This window comes from Excalfactoria chinensis, unplaced genomic scaffold, assembly GCF_039878825.1.
Source record: "Excalfactoria chinensis isolate bCotChi1 unplaced genomic scaffold, bCotChi1.hap2 Scaffold_981, whole genome shotgun sequence".
NCBI classification, from domain to species: Eukaryota; Metazoa; Chordata; class Aves; order Galliformes; family Phasianidae; genus Excalfactoria; species Excalfactoria chinensis.
In genome coordinates this window covers 12,164-29,256 of record NW_027315719.1, presented here as the reverse complement: position 1 = coordinate 29,256, position 17,093 = coordinate 12,164, and the positions used below count along the sequence as shown (strand labels likewise).

Here is a 17,093-nt window from a genome sequence, read left to right as displayed (position 1 = left end):
ACACACGTATACACACACATGTACACACACACACACACATACACACACACATGTACGCACACATACACACACACATGTACACACACACGTGTACACACATACACACACACGTGTACAGACACACACATGTACACACACATACACACACACATGTACACACACACACATGTACACACACATGTACACACACATACACACACACATGTACACACACACACATGTACACACACATGTACACACACATACACACACACGTGTACACACACATACACACACGTGTAAACACACATGTACACACAGACGTGTACAGACACACACATGTACACACACACACACGTGTACACACACACACACACACGTGTACACACACATACACACACACACACACACGTGTACACACACATACACACACACACACACACGTGTACACACACATACACACACACGTGTACACACACATACACACACACACACGTGTACACACACATGTACACACAGACGTGTACAGACACACACGTACACACACACACGTGTACACACACACACACACACGTGTACACACATACACACACACACGTGTACAGACACACACATGTACACACACGTGTACACACACATACACACACACGTGTACAGACACACACATGTACACACACACACATGTACACACACATATACACACATGTACGCACACATACACACACATGTACACACACACACATGTACACTCACATGTACACACACATGTACTCACACACGTGTACACACACACACGTACACACACGTGTACACATACACGTACACACACAAGTACACTCACATACACACACACACGTGTACAGACACACACATACACACACACATGTACACACACACGTGTACACACACATACACACACACATTTACACACACATATGTACACACACACACGTACACACACACACATGTACACACACACACGTACACACACAAGTATACTCACATACACACACACACATGTACACACAAATGTACACACACATGTACACACACACGTGTACACACATGTACACTCACACATGTGTACACACACACGTGTACAGACACACACATGTACACACACACACACAAGTACACACACATGTACGCACACATACACACACACATGTACACACACACGTGTACATACACATACACACACACGTGTACATACACACACGTGTACACACACACACATATGCACACCCACGTGTACACACACATACACACACACATGTACACACACACATGTGTACACACACACACGTGTACACACACTTACACACACACGTGTACAGACACACACACACACATGTACAGACAAGCACACACACGTGTGCTCACACCCACCTTCTTGCATGAGTGCTGTGGAGGGGAGAGAGGAGAGAAATCAGGGGAGGAACATGGAACAGGGCGGGAACGGAGCAGGGAACACGGAACAACATGCATGGAACATGGGATTACATACATGGAACACGGGGTGACACACATGGAACATGGGGTGACACACATGGAACATGGGAGCACATACATGGAACATGGAATGACATGTATGGAACACGGGATGACACACGTGGAACATGGGATGACACACATGTTACATGGGACGACACACATTGAACATGGGACGACACACATGTTATATGGGATGACACACTTTACATGGGATGACACACATGTTACATGCAGCGACATGCATGGAACATGCACTGGCACTCATGTGACACACAGAAGCATGCATGGAACACACAGTGACACACATGGAACACGCTGAGATACGCATGTAACACACATGTGACACGCATGTGACACAGTGACACACATAGAACACGCAGTGACACACATAGAACACGCAGCGACACACATAGAACACACAGTGACACACATGGAACATGCACTGACATGCATGGGACACGCAGTGACACACATGGAACACACAGTGACATGCATGTAAGATGAAGTGACACACATAGAACACGCACTGACACGCATGGAACATGCGTTGATACGCATGGAACATGCTGCAACACACATGTAAGATGAAGTGACACACATAGAACACGCACTGACACGCATGGAACATGCACTGACACGCATGGAACATGCATTGACACACATGTAACACGCTGAGACACACATGTAACACAGAGCGATATGCTTGGAACACGCAGTGACACGCATGTGACACACAAACATGCATGGAACACGCACTGACACGCATGGAACACACATTGACACACATGTGACACGCAGTGATATGCTTGGAACACGCAGTGACACGCACGTGACACACAAACATGCATGGAACACGCACTGACACGCATGGAACACACATTGACACACATGTGACACGCAGTGATATGCTTGGAACACTCAGTGACACACATGTGACACACAAACATGCATGGAACACGCATTGACACGCATGGAACACGCATTGACACACATGGAACATGAATTGACACACATGGAACACACATTGACACACATGTGACACATAGTGACACGGTTGGAACACGCATTGACACGCACGTGACACACAAACATGCATGGAACACGCATTGACACGCATGGAACACGCATTGACACGCATGGAACACGCATTGACACGCTGTGGGGTGGACATGGGTGGGATATGGGGGGATATGGGGGGCTGTGGGGCAGAGCTGTGGGGCAGAGCTGTGGGGCACTGCAAGGCGCAACATGTGGGGCCCAGTGCTGCAGTGTGGATGCAGCGCTTCAGCGGCTGCAGCGGCATGCAGTGTCGCGGCATTGCTGTGTTGCAGTATTGCAGCGTGTTGCAGCATGGAAGTGTGTTGCAGCGTGTTGCAGCGTGTTGCAGCGTGTTGCTGTGTGTTGCAGAGTGTTGCAGCGTTGCTGTGTGTTGCAGCATTGCTGTGTGTTGCAGCGTGTTGCTGTGTGTTGCAGAGTGTTGCAGTGTGTTGAAGCGTGTTGCAGCATTGCAGTGTGTTGCAGCGTGCTGCAGTGTTGCAGCGTGCTGCAGCGTGTTGAAGTGTGTTGCAGTGTGTTGTTGTGTGTTGCAGCATTGCTGTGTGTTGCAGCGTGTTGCAGTGTTGCAGCGTGTTGCAGCGTGTTGCAGCATTGCTGTGTGTTGCAGCATTGCTGTGTGTTGCAGCGTGTTGCAGTGTGTTGTTGTGTGTTGCAGCATTGCAGCGTGTTGCAGCGTGTTGCAGCGTGTTGCAGTTTGTTGTGGTGTGTTGCAGCAGCGTTGCAGTGTGTTGCAGTGTGATGCAGTGTGATGCAGCGTTGCAAGTGTTTGATGCAGCACTGCAGTGTTGCAGCACTGCAGATTTTCCAGTGTGATGCAGCGTGATACAGCATGTTGCAATGTTGATGCTGCATTGCAGCATGTTCTAGTGCACTGCACTGTTGCTGCAGCGTCGCAGTATGTTGTTGCAGTGCATTGCAGTGCATTGCAGTGTGATGCAGTGTGATGCAGCATGTTGCAGCGTTGCTGCAGTGCAGTGTCACTGCGTTGCATTGCATTGCAGCGTTGCAGTGTGTTGCAGCGTTGCAGTATTATTGCAGCATGTTGTTGCAGTGCATCACAGCATTGCAGCAGTGTTGCAGTGTTCTTGCAGCATTGCAGTGTTGTTGCAGTGTTGTTGCAGTGCAGTGCGGTGTTGCAGCACTGCAGCATGTTGCAGTGCATTGTTGCAGTGTTGCAGTGTGTTACAGCATGTTGCATCACTGCAGCGTTGTTGCAGCGTGTTGCGGTGTTGTTGCAGCATGTTGCAGCGTTACAGCAGCATTGCAGTGTTGTTGCAGTGTTGTTGCAGCGTTGTTGCAGCGTTGCAGTGTGTTACAGCGTGTTGCATCACTGCAGTGTTGTTGCAGCGTGTTGCGGTGTTACAGCAGCGTTGCAGTGTGTTGCAGTGTTGTTGCAGTGTTGTTGTTGCAGTGCTGCTGCAGTGTTGTTGCGGCGTTACAGCAGCGTTGCAGTGTGTTGCAGTGTTGTTGCAGTGTTGTTGTTGCAGTGTGTCGCAGTGTTGTTGCAGCATGTTGCAGCGTTACAGCAGCGTTGCAGTGTGTTGCAGTGTTGTTGCAGTGTTGTTGTTGCAGTGTGTTGCAGTGCTGCTGCAGTGTTGTTGCAGCATTGCAGCAGCGTTGCAGTGTGTTGCAGTGTTGTTGCAGTGTTGTTGTTGCAGTGTGTTGCAGTGCTGCTGCAGTGTTGTTGCAGCATTGCAGCAGCGTTGCAACAGTGTTGCAGCCTGTTGCAGTGTGTTTCAGTGTTGTTGCTGCAGTGTTGTTGCTGCAGTGTGTTGCAGTGCTGTTGCAGCATTGCAGCGGCATTGCAGTGTGCTGCAGTGTTGCTGCAATGTGTTGCAGTGTTGTTGCAGGGCGTTGCAGTGTTGTTGCAGTGTGCTGCAGCATTGCATTGCAGCGTTGCAGTGCTGTTGCAGTGCTGTTGCAGTGCTGTTGCAGTGCTGTTGCTGCAGTGTTGTTGCAGTGTGTTGCAGCGTTGCTGCATTGTTGCAGTGTTGTTGCAGCATGTTGCGGTGTTACAGCAGCATTGCAGTGTGTTGCATCGTGTTGCAGTGTTGTTGCAGCGTTGTTGTTGCAGTGTGTTGCAGTGCTGCTGCAGTGTTGTTGCAGCATGTTGCGGCGTTACAGCAGCATTGCAGTGTTGTTGCAGTGCTGTTGCAGCGTTGATGCAGCGTTGCAGTGTGTTACAGCATGTTGCATCACTGCAGCGTTGTTGCAGCGTGTTGCAGCGTTACAGCAGCATTGCAGTGTGTTGCAGTGTGTTGCAGTGTTGTTGCAGCGTTGTTGTTGCAGTGTGTTGCAGTGCTGCTGCAGTGTTGTTGCGGCGTTACAGCAGCATTGCAGTGTGTTGCATCGTGTTGCAGTGTTGTTGCAGTGCTGCTGCAGTGCTGCTGCAGTGTTGTTGCGGCGTTACAGCAGCATTGCAGTGTGTTGCAGTGTTGTTGCAGCGTTGTTGCAGTGTTGCAGTGTGTTACAGCGTGTTGCATCACTGCAGTGTTGTTGCAGCGTGTTGCAGCGTTACAGCAGCGTTGCAGTGTGTTACAGCGTGTTGCATCACTGCAGCGTTGTTGCAGCATGTTGCAGCGTTACAGCAGCATTGCAGTGTTGTTGCAGTGTTGTTGCAGTGTTGTTGCAGCGTTGTTGTTGCAGTGTGTTGCAGTGCTGCTGCAGTGTTGCGTGTTGCAGCGTGTTGCAGCGTTACAGCAGCATTGCAGTGTGTTGCAGTGTTGTTGCAGTGTTGTTGCAGCGTTGTTGCAGTGTTGCAGTGTGTTACAGCATGTTGCATCACTGCAGTGTTGTTGCAGCATGTTGCAGCGTTACAGCAGCATTGTAGTGTGTTGCATCGTGCTGTTGCAGTGTTGTTGCAGCGTTACAGCAGCATTGCAGTGTGTTGCAGTGTTGTTGCAGCGTTGTTGCAGCGTTGTTGTTGCAGTGTGTTGCAGTGCTGCTGCAGTGTTGTTGCAGCATGCTGCGGCGTTACAGCAGCATTGCAGTGTGTTGCAGTGCTGCTGCAGTGTTGTTGCAGCGTTACAGCAGCGTTGCAGTGTGTTGCATCGTGTTGCAGTGTTGTTGCAGCGTTGCAGTGCTGCTGCAGTGTTGTTGCAGCATGCTGCGGCGTTACAGCAGCATTGCAGTGTGTTGCAGTGTTGTTGCAGCGTTGTTGTTGCAGTGTTGTTGCAGCGTTACAGCAGCATTGCAGTGTGTTGCATCGTGTTGCAGTGTTGTTGTTGCAGCGTTGCAGTGTGTTGCAGCGTTGTTGTTGCAGCGTTGCAGCAGTGTTGCAGTGTTGTTGTTGCAGCGCTGCACGGCTGCATTACCTTGAGCAGGTGTTTGTTGACCCATTTGGTGAAGGTTTTCTTCTGCACGCGGTCACGCTCATCTGAAACACAACGGGGGGGGAGCAGACATTAATGGGGGGCAATGGGGGCAATGGGGCACTATGGGGGGCAATGGGGAGCAATGGCTGGTAATGGGGGGCAATGGGGCACTATGGGGGTAATGGGGGGCAATGGGGAGCAATGGGGGGCAATGGGGGGTAAAGAGGCACAATGGGGCACAATGGGGGGTAATGAGAGGTAATGGAGGGGGCAATGGGGCACTATGGGGGGCAATGGGGTTAATGGGGGGTAATGGGGTGCAATGGGGGGCAATGGGGGTCTATGGGGGGCATAATGGGGGGTAATGAGGGGTAATGGAGGGGCAATGGGGCACAATGGGGCACTATGGGGCACTATGGGGGGCAATGGGAGCAATGGGGCACTATGGGGCACTATGGGGGGCAATGGGGGTAATGGGGCACAATGGGAGCAATGGGGGGTAATGAGGGGTAATGGGGCACAATGGAGGCAATGGGGCACTATGGGGCACAATGGGGGGTAATGGGGAGCAATGGGGAGCAATGGAGGCCAATGGGGGGCAATGGGGAGTAATGGGGGTAATGGGGGGCAATGGGAGCAATGGGGCACTATGGGGCACAATGGGGGGTAATGGGGAGCAATGGGGGGCAATGGGGCACAATGGGGGGCAATGGGTTTAATGGGGGGCAATGGGAGCAATGGGGCACTATGGGGCACAATGGGGGGTAATGGGGAGTAATGGGGGGCAATGGGGGTAATGGGGGGCAATGGGGAGTAATGGGGGGCAATGGGGAGCAATGGGGGGTAATGGGGTGCAATGGAGGCAATGGGGGGTAATGAGGGGTACAATGGGGCACAATGGGGGGCAATGGGGGTCTATGGGGGGCAATGGGGGGCAATGGGGAGCAATGGGGCACAATGGGGGGCAATGGGGAGCAATGGGGGGCAATGGGGAGCAATGGGGGGTAATGGGGAGTAATGGGAGCAATGGGGGGTAATGGGGCACAGTGGGGGGCAATGGGGAGTAATGAGGGCAATGGGGCACAGTGGGGGGCAATGGGGAGTAATGAGGGCAATGGGGCACAGTGGGGGGCAATGGGGAGTAATGGGGGGCAATGGGGCACAACGGGGGGCAATGGGAACAATGGGGCACAATGGGGGTAATGGGGGGTAATGGGGCACAATGGGAGCAATTGGGAGCAACAATGGGGCGGAGCTGTGGGGCAACGCTGTGGGGCAGCACTATGGGGCAGTGCTATGGGGCTGTGCTGTGGGGCTGTGCTGTGGGGCACAGCTATGGGGCACAGCTATGGGGGTGTTGCTATGGGGCAGCGCTATGGGGTGTTGCTATGGGCTGTTGCTATGGGGCAGCGCTATGGGGCAGCGCTATGGGGCAGTGCTATGGGGCAGCGCTATGGGGCAGCTCTATGGGGCTGTGCTATGGGGTGTTGCTATGTGGCAGCGCTATGGGGCAGCTATGGGTCACGCTGTGGGGCAGCGCTATGGGGCAGCGCTATGGGGCAGTGCTATGGGGCAGCGCTATGGGGCAGCTCTATGGGGCTGTGCTATGGGGTGTTGCTATGTGGCAGCGCTATGGGGCAGCTATGGGTCACGCTGTGGGGCAGCGCTATGGGTCACGCTATGGGGCGTTGCTATGGGGCGTTGCTATGGGGTGTTGCTATGGGTCACGCTATGGGGCCGCGCTATGGGGAAGCGCTATGGGGCAGCGCTATGGGTCACCGCTATGGGGCAGCGCTATGGGGTGTTGCTATGGGGCCGCGCTATGGGGCAGTGCTATGGGGTACAGCTATGGGGTACAGCTATGTGCTATGGGGCAGTGCTATGGGGCAGTGCTATGGGGTGTTACTATGGGGCTGTGCTATGGGGCAGCTCTATGGGGCGTTGCTATGGGGCTGTGCTGTGCTATGGGGCAGCGCTATGGGGTGTTGCTATGGGGTGTTGCTATGGGGCAGCGCTATGGGGTACAGCTATGGGGCAGCGCTATGGCAACACCCCATAGCAACACCCCATAGCACAGCACTGCCCCATAGAGCTGCCCCATAGCAACGCCCCATAGCACTGCCCTATAGCAACGTCCCATAGCAATGCCACATAGCAACGCCCCATAGCAACGCCCCATAGCAATGCCAGCACTTCCCCATAGCACAGCCCCATAGCTGTGCCCCATAGCAACGCCCCATAGCACAGCCCCATAACAACGCCCCATAGCAACGCCCCATAGCACTGCACTGCCCCATAGCGCTGCCCTATAGCAACACCCCATAGCAACGCCCCATAGCAACGCCCCATAGCAACACCCCATAGCAACGCCCCATAGCGCTGCCCTATAGCAACACCCCATAGCACAGCCCCATAGCAACACCCCATAGCACAGCCCCATAGCAACACCCCATAGCAACTCCACATAGCAACGCCCCATAGCGCTGCCCCATAGCCCGCCCCATAGCTCCAACCCATAGCTCCACCCCATAGCTCCAGCCCATAGCCCGCCCCATAGCTCCACCCCATAGCCCTGCCCCATAACCCCGCCCCATAGCCCTGCCCCATAGCTCCATCCCATAGCTCCACCCCACAGCCCTGTCCCATAGCCCGCCCCATAGCTCCAGCCCATAGCCCCGCCCCATAGCCCCGCCCCACAGCTCCGCCCCATAGCCCGCCCCATAGCCCTGCCCCATAGCCCTGCCCCATAGCCCTGCCCTATAGCCCCGCCCCATAGCTCCACCCCATAGCTCCAGCCCATAGCTCCATCCCATAGCTCCACCCCACAGCCCTGTCCCATAGCCCGCCCCATAGCTCCAGCCCATAGCCCCGCCCCATAGCCCCGCCCCACAGCTCCGCCCCATAGCCCGCCCCATAGCCCTGCCCCATAGCCCTGCCCCATAGCCCTGCCCTATAGCCCCGCCCCATAGCTCCACCCCATAGCTCCAGCCCATAGCTCCGCCCCATAGCTCCGCCCCACACCCCTGCCCCATAGCCCGCCCCATAGCTCCATACCATAACCCCGCCCTATAGCCCTGCCCCATAACCCCGCCCCATAACCCAGCCGCACCCCACACCCCCCGGGCACAGTTTCCTTCCCCCCCATTCCCCCCCCCCGCTCAGCCACCGCCCTTCCGCTGCTGCCGCGGGCACCGCACACAGCAAAGCGGCCCCATAAGTGCTGCCCCATAAGGGCTGCCCCATAAATACGGCCCTATTAGAGCTGCCCCATAAGGGCTGCCCCATAAATACGGCCCCATTAATACGGCCCTATTAGTGCTGCCCCATAAGTACGGCCCCATTAATACGGTCCCTTAAATACAGCCCCATAAATACGGCCCCATAAATACGGCCCTATTAGTGCTGCCCCATAAATACGGCCCCATAAATACGGCCCTATTAGTGCTGCCCCATAAATACGGCCCTATTAGTGCTGCCCCATAAGTACGGCCCCATAAATACGGCCCCATAAATACGGCCCTATTAGTGCTGCCCCTTAAATACGGCCCCATAAGTGCTGCCCCATAAATACGGCCCCTTAAATATGGCCCCATAAATACGGCCCCATAAATACGGCCCCTTAAATATGGCCCCATAAATACGGCCCCATTAATACGACCCCATTAATACGACCCCATTAATACAGCCCCATAAATACGGCCCCTTAAATACAGCCCCATAAATACGGCCCCTTAAATACTGACCCTATTAGTGCTGCCCCATAAGGGCTGCCCCTTAAATACTGACCCCATAAGTGCTGCCCCATAAGTACAGTCCCATAAGTGCTGCCCCATAAGTGCTGCCCCATAAGTACCGTCCCATAAGTACCATCCCATAAGTACCGTCCCATAAGTGCTGCCCCATAAGTGCTGCCCCATAAGTACCGCCCCATAAGTGCTGCCCCATAAGTACCGCCCCATAAGTGCTGCCCCATAAGTACCATCCCATAAGTGCTGCCCCATAAGTACCATCCCATAAGTGCTGTCCCATAAGTACCATCCCACAAATACTGCCCCATAAGTGCTGCCCCATAAGTGATGCAGCAGGATGTGACACGCACACACAGCAATGCATGGGGATGTGATGCATCAGAGCCCCCCCCCCACGGATATGATGCATGGGGATGTGACTCATGCAGGCATGGAGGTGCACGGGGATGCGGCACACATGGACACAGCAATGCATGGGATGCCATGCATGAGGACACAGCAATGCATGGGATGCCATGCATGAGGACACAGCAATGCATGGGATGCCGTGCATGAGGACACGGCAATGCATGGGATGCCATGCACAAGGACACGGCAATGCATGGGATGCCATGCACAAGGACACAGCAATGCATGGGATGCCATGCACGAGGACACAGCAATGCATGGGATGCCATGCACAAGGACACAGCAATGCATGGGATGCCATGCACGAGGACACAGCAATGCATGGGATGCCATGCATGAGGACACGGCAATGCATGGGATGCCATGCATGAGGACACAGCAATGCATGGGATGCCATGCACAAGGACACAGCAATGCATGGGATGCCATGCATGAGGACACAGCAATGCATGGGATGCCATGCATGAGGACACGGCAATGCATGGGATGCCATGCATGGGGACACGGCAATGCATGGGATGCCATGCATGAGGACACGGCAATGCATGGGATGCCATGCATGAGGACACGGCAATGCATGGGATGCCATGCACGAGGACACGGCAATGCATGGGATGCCATGCATGAGGACACAGCAATGCATGGGATGCCATGCACAAGGACACAGCAATGCATGGGATGCCATGCATGAGGACACAGCAATGCATGGGATGCCATGCATGAGGACACGGCAATGCATGGGATGCCATGCATGGGGACACGGCAATGCATGGGATGCCATGCATGAGGACACGGCAATGCATGGGATGCCATGCATGAGGACACGGCAATGCATGGGATGCCATGCACGAGGACACGGCAATGCATGGGATGCCATGCATGAGGACACGGCAATGCATGGGATGCCATGCACGAGGACACGGCAATGCATGGGATGCCATGCATGAGGACACAGCAATGCATGGGGATGCCGTGCACGAGGACACAATGCACAAAGGCACTGTGAGATGCATGGCAGTGCACTGCTGCATGGGGACGCGCTGCATGCAGATGCTGTGCTGCATGGGGCTGTGCTGCATGGGATCGCAGTGCACAGGGCTGCATTTGCATGGGGCTGCATTGCACAGGGATGCGCTGCATGGGATCACAATGCACAGAGATGCATTGCATGGGGCTGCGTTGCTCAGGGTTGCATTGCAGGAGGCAACAATGCATGTGGATGCATTGCACAGAGATGCAGTGCATGGGGCTGCATTGCAGGGGAACGCCTTGCATGGGATCACAATGCACAGGGCTGCATTGCAGGGGGCTGCACTGCATGGGGTTGCATTGCAGAGGGCTGCAGCGCATGGGGATGCATCACACAGGGATGCAGAGCACAGAGATGCATTGAGAGGAGCTGTAATGCATGGGGATGCATTCCTTGCATGGAGCTGCACAGCACTGCACCGCATGGCACTACGTGGCACGGCACTGCATGGCATGCATGGCACGGCACTGCATTGCACTGCTCCCCATGGCACTGCATGGCATGCAGCCCTGCATGGCACAGCACTGCATGGCACTGCATGGCACAGCCCCATATATCACAGCCCCACACATCACAGCCCCACACATCACAGCCCCACATATCACAGCCCCACACATCACAGCCCCATATATCACAGCCCCAGATATCACAGCCCCACACATTACAGCCCCACATATCACAGCCCCACACATCACAGCCCCATATATCCCAGCCCCACATATCACAGCCCCACATATCACAGCCCCACACATCAAAGCCCCACATGGCACCCCATGGCACAGCCCCACATGGCACAGCCCCACATGGCCCATCCCTGCATGGCACCCCATGGCACAGCCCCACATATCACAGCCCCACACAACACAGCCCCACATATCCCAGCCCCACATGGCACCCCATGGCACAGCCCCACATATTACAGCCCCATATATCACAGCCCCACACATCACAGCCCCATATATCACAGCCCCACATATCCCAGCCCCATATATCACAGCCCCATATATCACAGCCCCACATATCAGCCCCATATATCACAGCCCCACATGGCACAGCCCCACACATCCCAGCCCCACATATCACAGCCCCACATATCACAGCCCCATATATCACAGCCCCACATGGCACAGCCCCACACATCCCAGCCCCACATATCACAGCCCCACATATCACAGCCCCATATATCACAGCCCCATATATCACATCACAGCCCCACACATCACAGCCCCACATATCCCAGCCCCACACATCACAGCCCCACATATTACAGCCCCATATATCCCAGCCCCACATATCACAGCCCCACACATCACAGCCCCACACATCACAGCCCCACACATCACAGCCCCATATATCACAGCCCCACATGGCACAGCCCCACATATTAGCCTCAGCCCCACATATCCCAGCCCCACATATCCCAGCCCCACATATCCCAGCCCCTCACATCACAGCCCCACATATCACAGCCCCACACATCACAGCCCCACATATCCCAGCCCCACATATCCCAGCCCCACATATCACAGCCCCACATATTACAGCCCCACATATCACAGCCCCACATATCACAGCCCCACATATCACAGCCCCACATGGCACAGCCCCACACATCACAGCCCCACATGGCACCCCATGGCCCAGCCCCACATATCACAGCCGCACACATCACAGCCCCATATATCACAGCCCCACTCATCAGCCCCACATATCAGCCTCAGCCCCACAAGGCCCAGCCCCACACATCACAGCCCCACATGGCACACAGCCCCACAAGGCCCAGCCCCACATGGCCCGTCCCTGCATGGCACCCCATGGCACAGCCCCACACATCACAGCCCCACACATCACAGCCCCACATATCACAGCCCCACACATCACAGCCCCACATGTCCCAGCCCCACATATCAGCCCCACATATCCCAGCCCCACACATCACAGCCCCACATATCACAGCCCCATATATCACAGCCCCACACATCACAGCCCCACATATCACAGCCCCATATATCACAGCCCCATATATCCCAGCCCCACATGGCACCCCATGGCACAGCCCCACATGGCACAGCCCCACATGGCCCAGCCCCACATGGCACAGCCCCACATATCCCAGCCCCACATGGCACCCCATGGCACACAGCCCCACATGGCACAGCCCCACACATCACAGCCCCACATATCAGTCTCAAATATCCCAGCCCCACACATCACAGCCCCATATGTCACAGCCCCACATATCCCAGCCCCACACATCACAGCCCCACATATTACAGCCCCATATATCACAGCCCCACACATCACAGCCCCACATATCACAGCCCCACATATCCCAGCCCCACACATCACAGCCCCACATATTACAGCCCCATATATCACAGCCCCACACATCACAGCCCCACATATCACAGCCCCACATATCCCAGCCCCACACATCACAGCCCCACATATTACAGCCCCACATATCACAGCCCCACATATCCCAGCCCCACACATCACAGCCCCACATATTACAGCCCCATATATCACAGCCCCACATATCCCAGCCCCACACATCACAGCCCCACATATTACAGCCCCATATATCACAGCCCCACACATCACAGCCCCACATAACACAGCCCCATATATCACAGCCCCACATGGCCCATCCCTGCATGGCACCCCATGGCACAGCCCCACATATCACAGCCCCACATATTACAGCCCCACATATCAGCCCCACATGGCCCAGCCCCACATGGCCCAGCCCTACATGGCATGCAGCCCCGCATGGCACACAGCCCTGCATGGCACAGCCCCACATATCCCAGCCCCACATGGCACCCCATGGCACGCAGCCCCACATGGCCCATCCCTGCATGGCACGCAGCCCTGCATGGCACACAGCCCCACATGGCCCATCCCTGCATGGCACCCCATTGCACAGCCCCACATGGCACAGCCCCACATGGCACCCCATGGCACAGCCCCACATGGCCCAGCCCCACACATCACAGCCCCACATGGCACCCCATGGCACACAGCCCCACATGGCACAGCCCTGCATGGCACACAGCCCCACATATCACAGCCCCACATATCACAGCCCCACATATCACAGCCCCACATGGCAACCCATGGCACAGCCCCACATATCACAGCCCCACACATCACAGCCCCACTCATCAGCCCCACATATCAGCCTCAGCCCCACAAGGCCCAGCCCCACACATCACAGCCCCACATGGCACACAGCCCCACAAGGCCCAGCCCCACATGGCCCATCCCTGCATGGCACCCCATGGCACAGCCCCACACATCACAGCCCCACAAATCACAGCCCCACATATCCCAGCCCCACACATCACAGCCCCATATATCACAGCCTCACATATTACAGCCCCATATATCACAGCCCCACATACCAGCCCCACACATCATAGCCCCACATATCCCAGCCCCACATATCAGTCTCAAATATCACAGCCCCACACATCACAGCCCCATATATCACAGCCCCACATGGCACAGCCCCACACATCACAGCCCCACATGGCACCCCATGGCCCAGCCCCACACATCACAGCCCCACACATCCCAGCCCCACACATCATAGCCCCACATGGCACCCCATGGCCCAGCCCCACATATCACAGCCCCACACATCACAGCCCCACATGTCCCAGCCCCACATATCAGCCCCACATGGCCCATCCCTGCATGGCACGCCGCCCCGCATGGCACCCCATGGCACGCCGCCCTGCATGGCACGCAGCCCCACATGGCCCATCCCTGCATGGCACGCAGCCCCACATGGCAGGCAGCCCCACATATCAGCCCCACATGGCACACAGCCCCACATGGCCCATCCCTGCATGGCACACAGCCCCGCATGGCACCCCATGGCATGCAGCCCTGCATGGCACGCAGCCCTGCATGGCACACAGCCCCACATGGCCCATCCCTGCATGGCATGCAGCCCCGCATGGCACATGGGCGCGGTGCAGCCGTGGGCGGAAGGAATTGCGGCGCCGTGGGGCAGCCGATGGGGCGGAGTTTGGCTGCGTGGGGCGGCACTGCCCCACATACAGCAACACACTGACACCAACAGCCTGACACCACCCGTCAGACACCGCGCCCCACGGCGGAATCTGCCCCACGGCGACGCGTCTGCCCCATAGCATTGTACCTGCCCTATAGCACTGAGTCTGCCCTATAGCATTGGGTCTGCCATATAATAGTGGGCCTGCCCCATAGCTCAGTGTCTGCCCCATAGCGCTGTGTCTGCCCTATAGTGCTGCGTCTGCCCCACGGCATTGCGTCTGCCCTATAGCGCTGCGTCTGCCCTATAGCGCTGTGTCTGCCCCATAGCATCGTATCTGCCCTATAGCATTGTGTCTGCCCCATAGCGCTGTGTCTGCCCTATAGTGCTGCGTCTGCCCCACAGCAATGCATCTGCCCCATAGCGTCGTATCTGCCCTATAGCGCCGCGTCTGCCCCATAGCATCGTATCTGCCCTATAGCACCACGTCTGCCCTATAGCGCTGTGTCTGCCCCATAGCATCGTATCTGCCCTATAGCGCTGTGTCTGCCCTATAGCGCCGCGTCTGCCCCATAGCATTGTGTCTGCCCCATAGCATCGTATCTGCCCTATAGCGCCACGTCTGCCCTATAGCATTGTGTCTGCCCCATAGCATCGTATCTGCCCTATAGCGCTGCGTCTGCCCCATAGCATCGTATCTATCTGCCCTATAGTGCTGTGTCTGCCCCATAGCACTGTGTCTGCCCCATAGCATCGTATCTGCCCTATAGTGCTGCATCTGCCCTATAGCGCCGCGTCTGCCCCATAGCACTGCGTCTGCCCTATAGCACTGTGTCTGCCCTATAGCTTTGCATCTGCCCCATAGCATCGTATCTATCTGCCCTATAGTGCTGCATCTGCCCCATAGCGCCGCGTCTGCCCCATAGCATTGCGTCTGCCCTATAGCATTGTGTCTGCCATATAGGATCGTATCTGCCCTATAGTGCTGTGTCTGCCCCATAGCATTGCGTCTGCCCTATAGCGCTGTGTCTGCCCCATAGCTCAGTGTCTGCCCTATAGCACTGAGTCTGCCCTATAGCATTGCGTCTGCCCTATAGCGCTGCGTCTGCCCTATAGCACCACGTCTGCCATATAATAGTGGGTCTGCCATATAATAGTGGGCCTGCCCCATAGCACTGTGTCTGCCCTATAGCATCGTATCTGCCCTATAGCATTGTGTCTGCCCCATAGCGCTGTGTCTGCCCTATAGCGCTGTGTCTGCCCCATAGCATTGTACCTGCCCTATAGCGATGTGTCTGCCCCATAGCATCGTACCTGCCCTATAGCATCGTATCTGCCCTATAGCATTGTGTCTGCCCTATAGTGCTGCGTCTGCCCCACGGCATTGCGTCTGCCCTATAGCGCTGTGTCTGCCCTATAGCACTGCGTCTGCCCTATAGCATTGTGTCTGGCCCATAGCATCATATCTGCCCTATAGTGCTGCATCTGCCCCATAGCATCGTACCTGCCCTATAGCACTGAGTCTGCCCTATAGCGCTGTGTCTGCCCCATAGCATCGTACCTGCCCTATAGCATTGTGTCTGCCTTATAGCGCTGTGTCTGCCATATAATAGTGGGCCTGCCCCATAGCTCAGTGTTTGCCCCATTGCACCACTTCTGCCCCATAGCATTGTCTGCCCCATAGCATCGTATCTGCCCTATAGTGCTGCATCTGCCCCATAGCGCCGCGTCTGCCCCATAGCATTGCGTCTGCCCCATAGCATCGTATCTGCCCTATAGTGCTGTGTCTGCCCCATAGCATCGTATCTGCCCTATAGCATTGTGTCTGCCCCATAGCATCGTACCTGCCCTATAGTGCTGTGTCTGCCCTATAGCATTGTGTCTGCCCTATAGTGCTGCGTCTGCCCCACGGCAATGCGTCTGCCCTATAGTGCTACATCTGCCCTATAGCGCTGTGTCTGCCCCATAGCATCGTATCTGCCCTATAGCGCTGTGTCTGCCCTATAGCGCCGCGTCTGCCCCATAGCATTGTGTCTGCC

General features: G+C 55.7%; 1 protein-coding gene across 1 annotated transcript in view; it reads right to left on the bottom strand.

The window, feature by feature from the left end:
• Window positions 1-17,093, bottom strand: part of LOC140265465 (plectin-like) — a gene marked incomplete at both ends in the record, with an annotated part of 50,965 nt that overhangs the window by 21,799 nt on the left and 12,073 nt on the right. Inside the window, 2 exons of the mRNA XM_072361404.1 lie at window positions 1,369-1,383; window positions 5,844-5,905. Of these exons, the coding sequence (XP_072217505.1) occupies window positions 1,369-1,383; window positions 5,844-5,905 (77 nt within the window). The remainder of the gene's footprint in view (window positions 1-1,368; window positions 1,384-5,843; window positions 5,906-17,093) is intronic.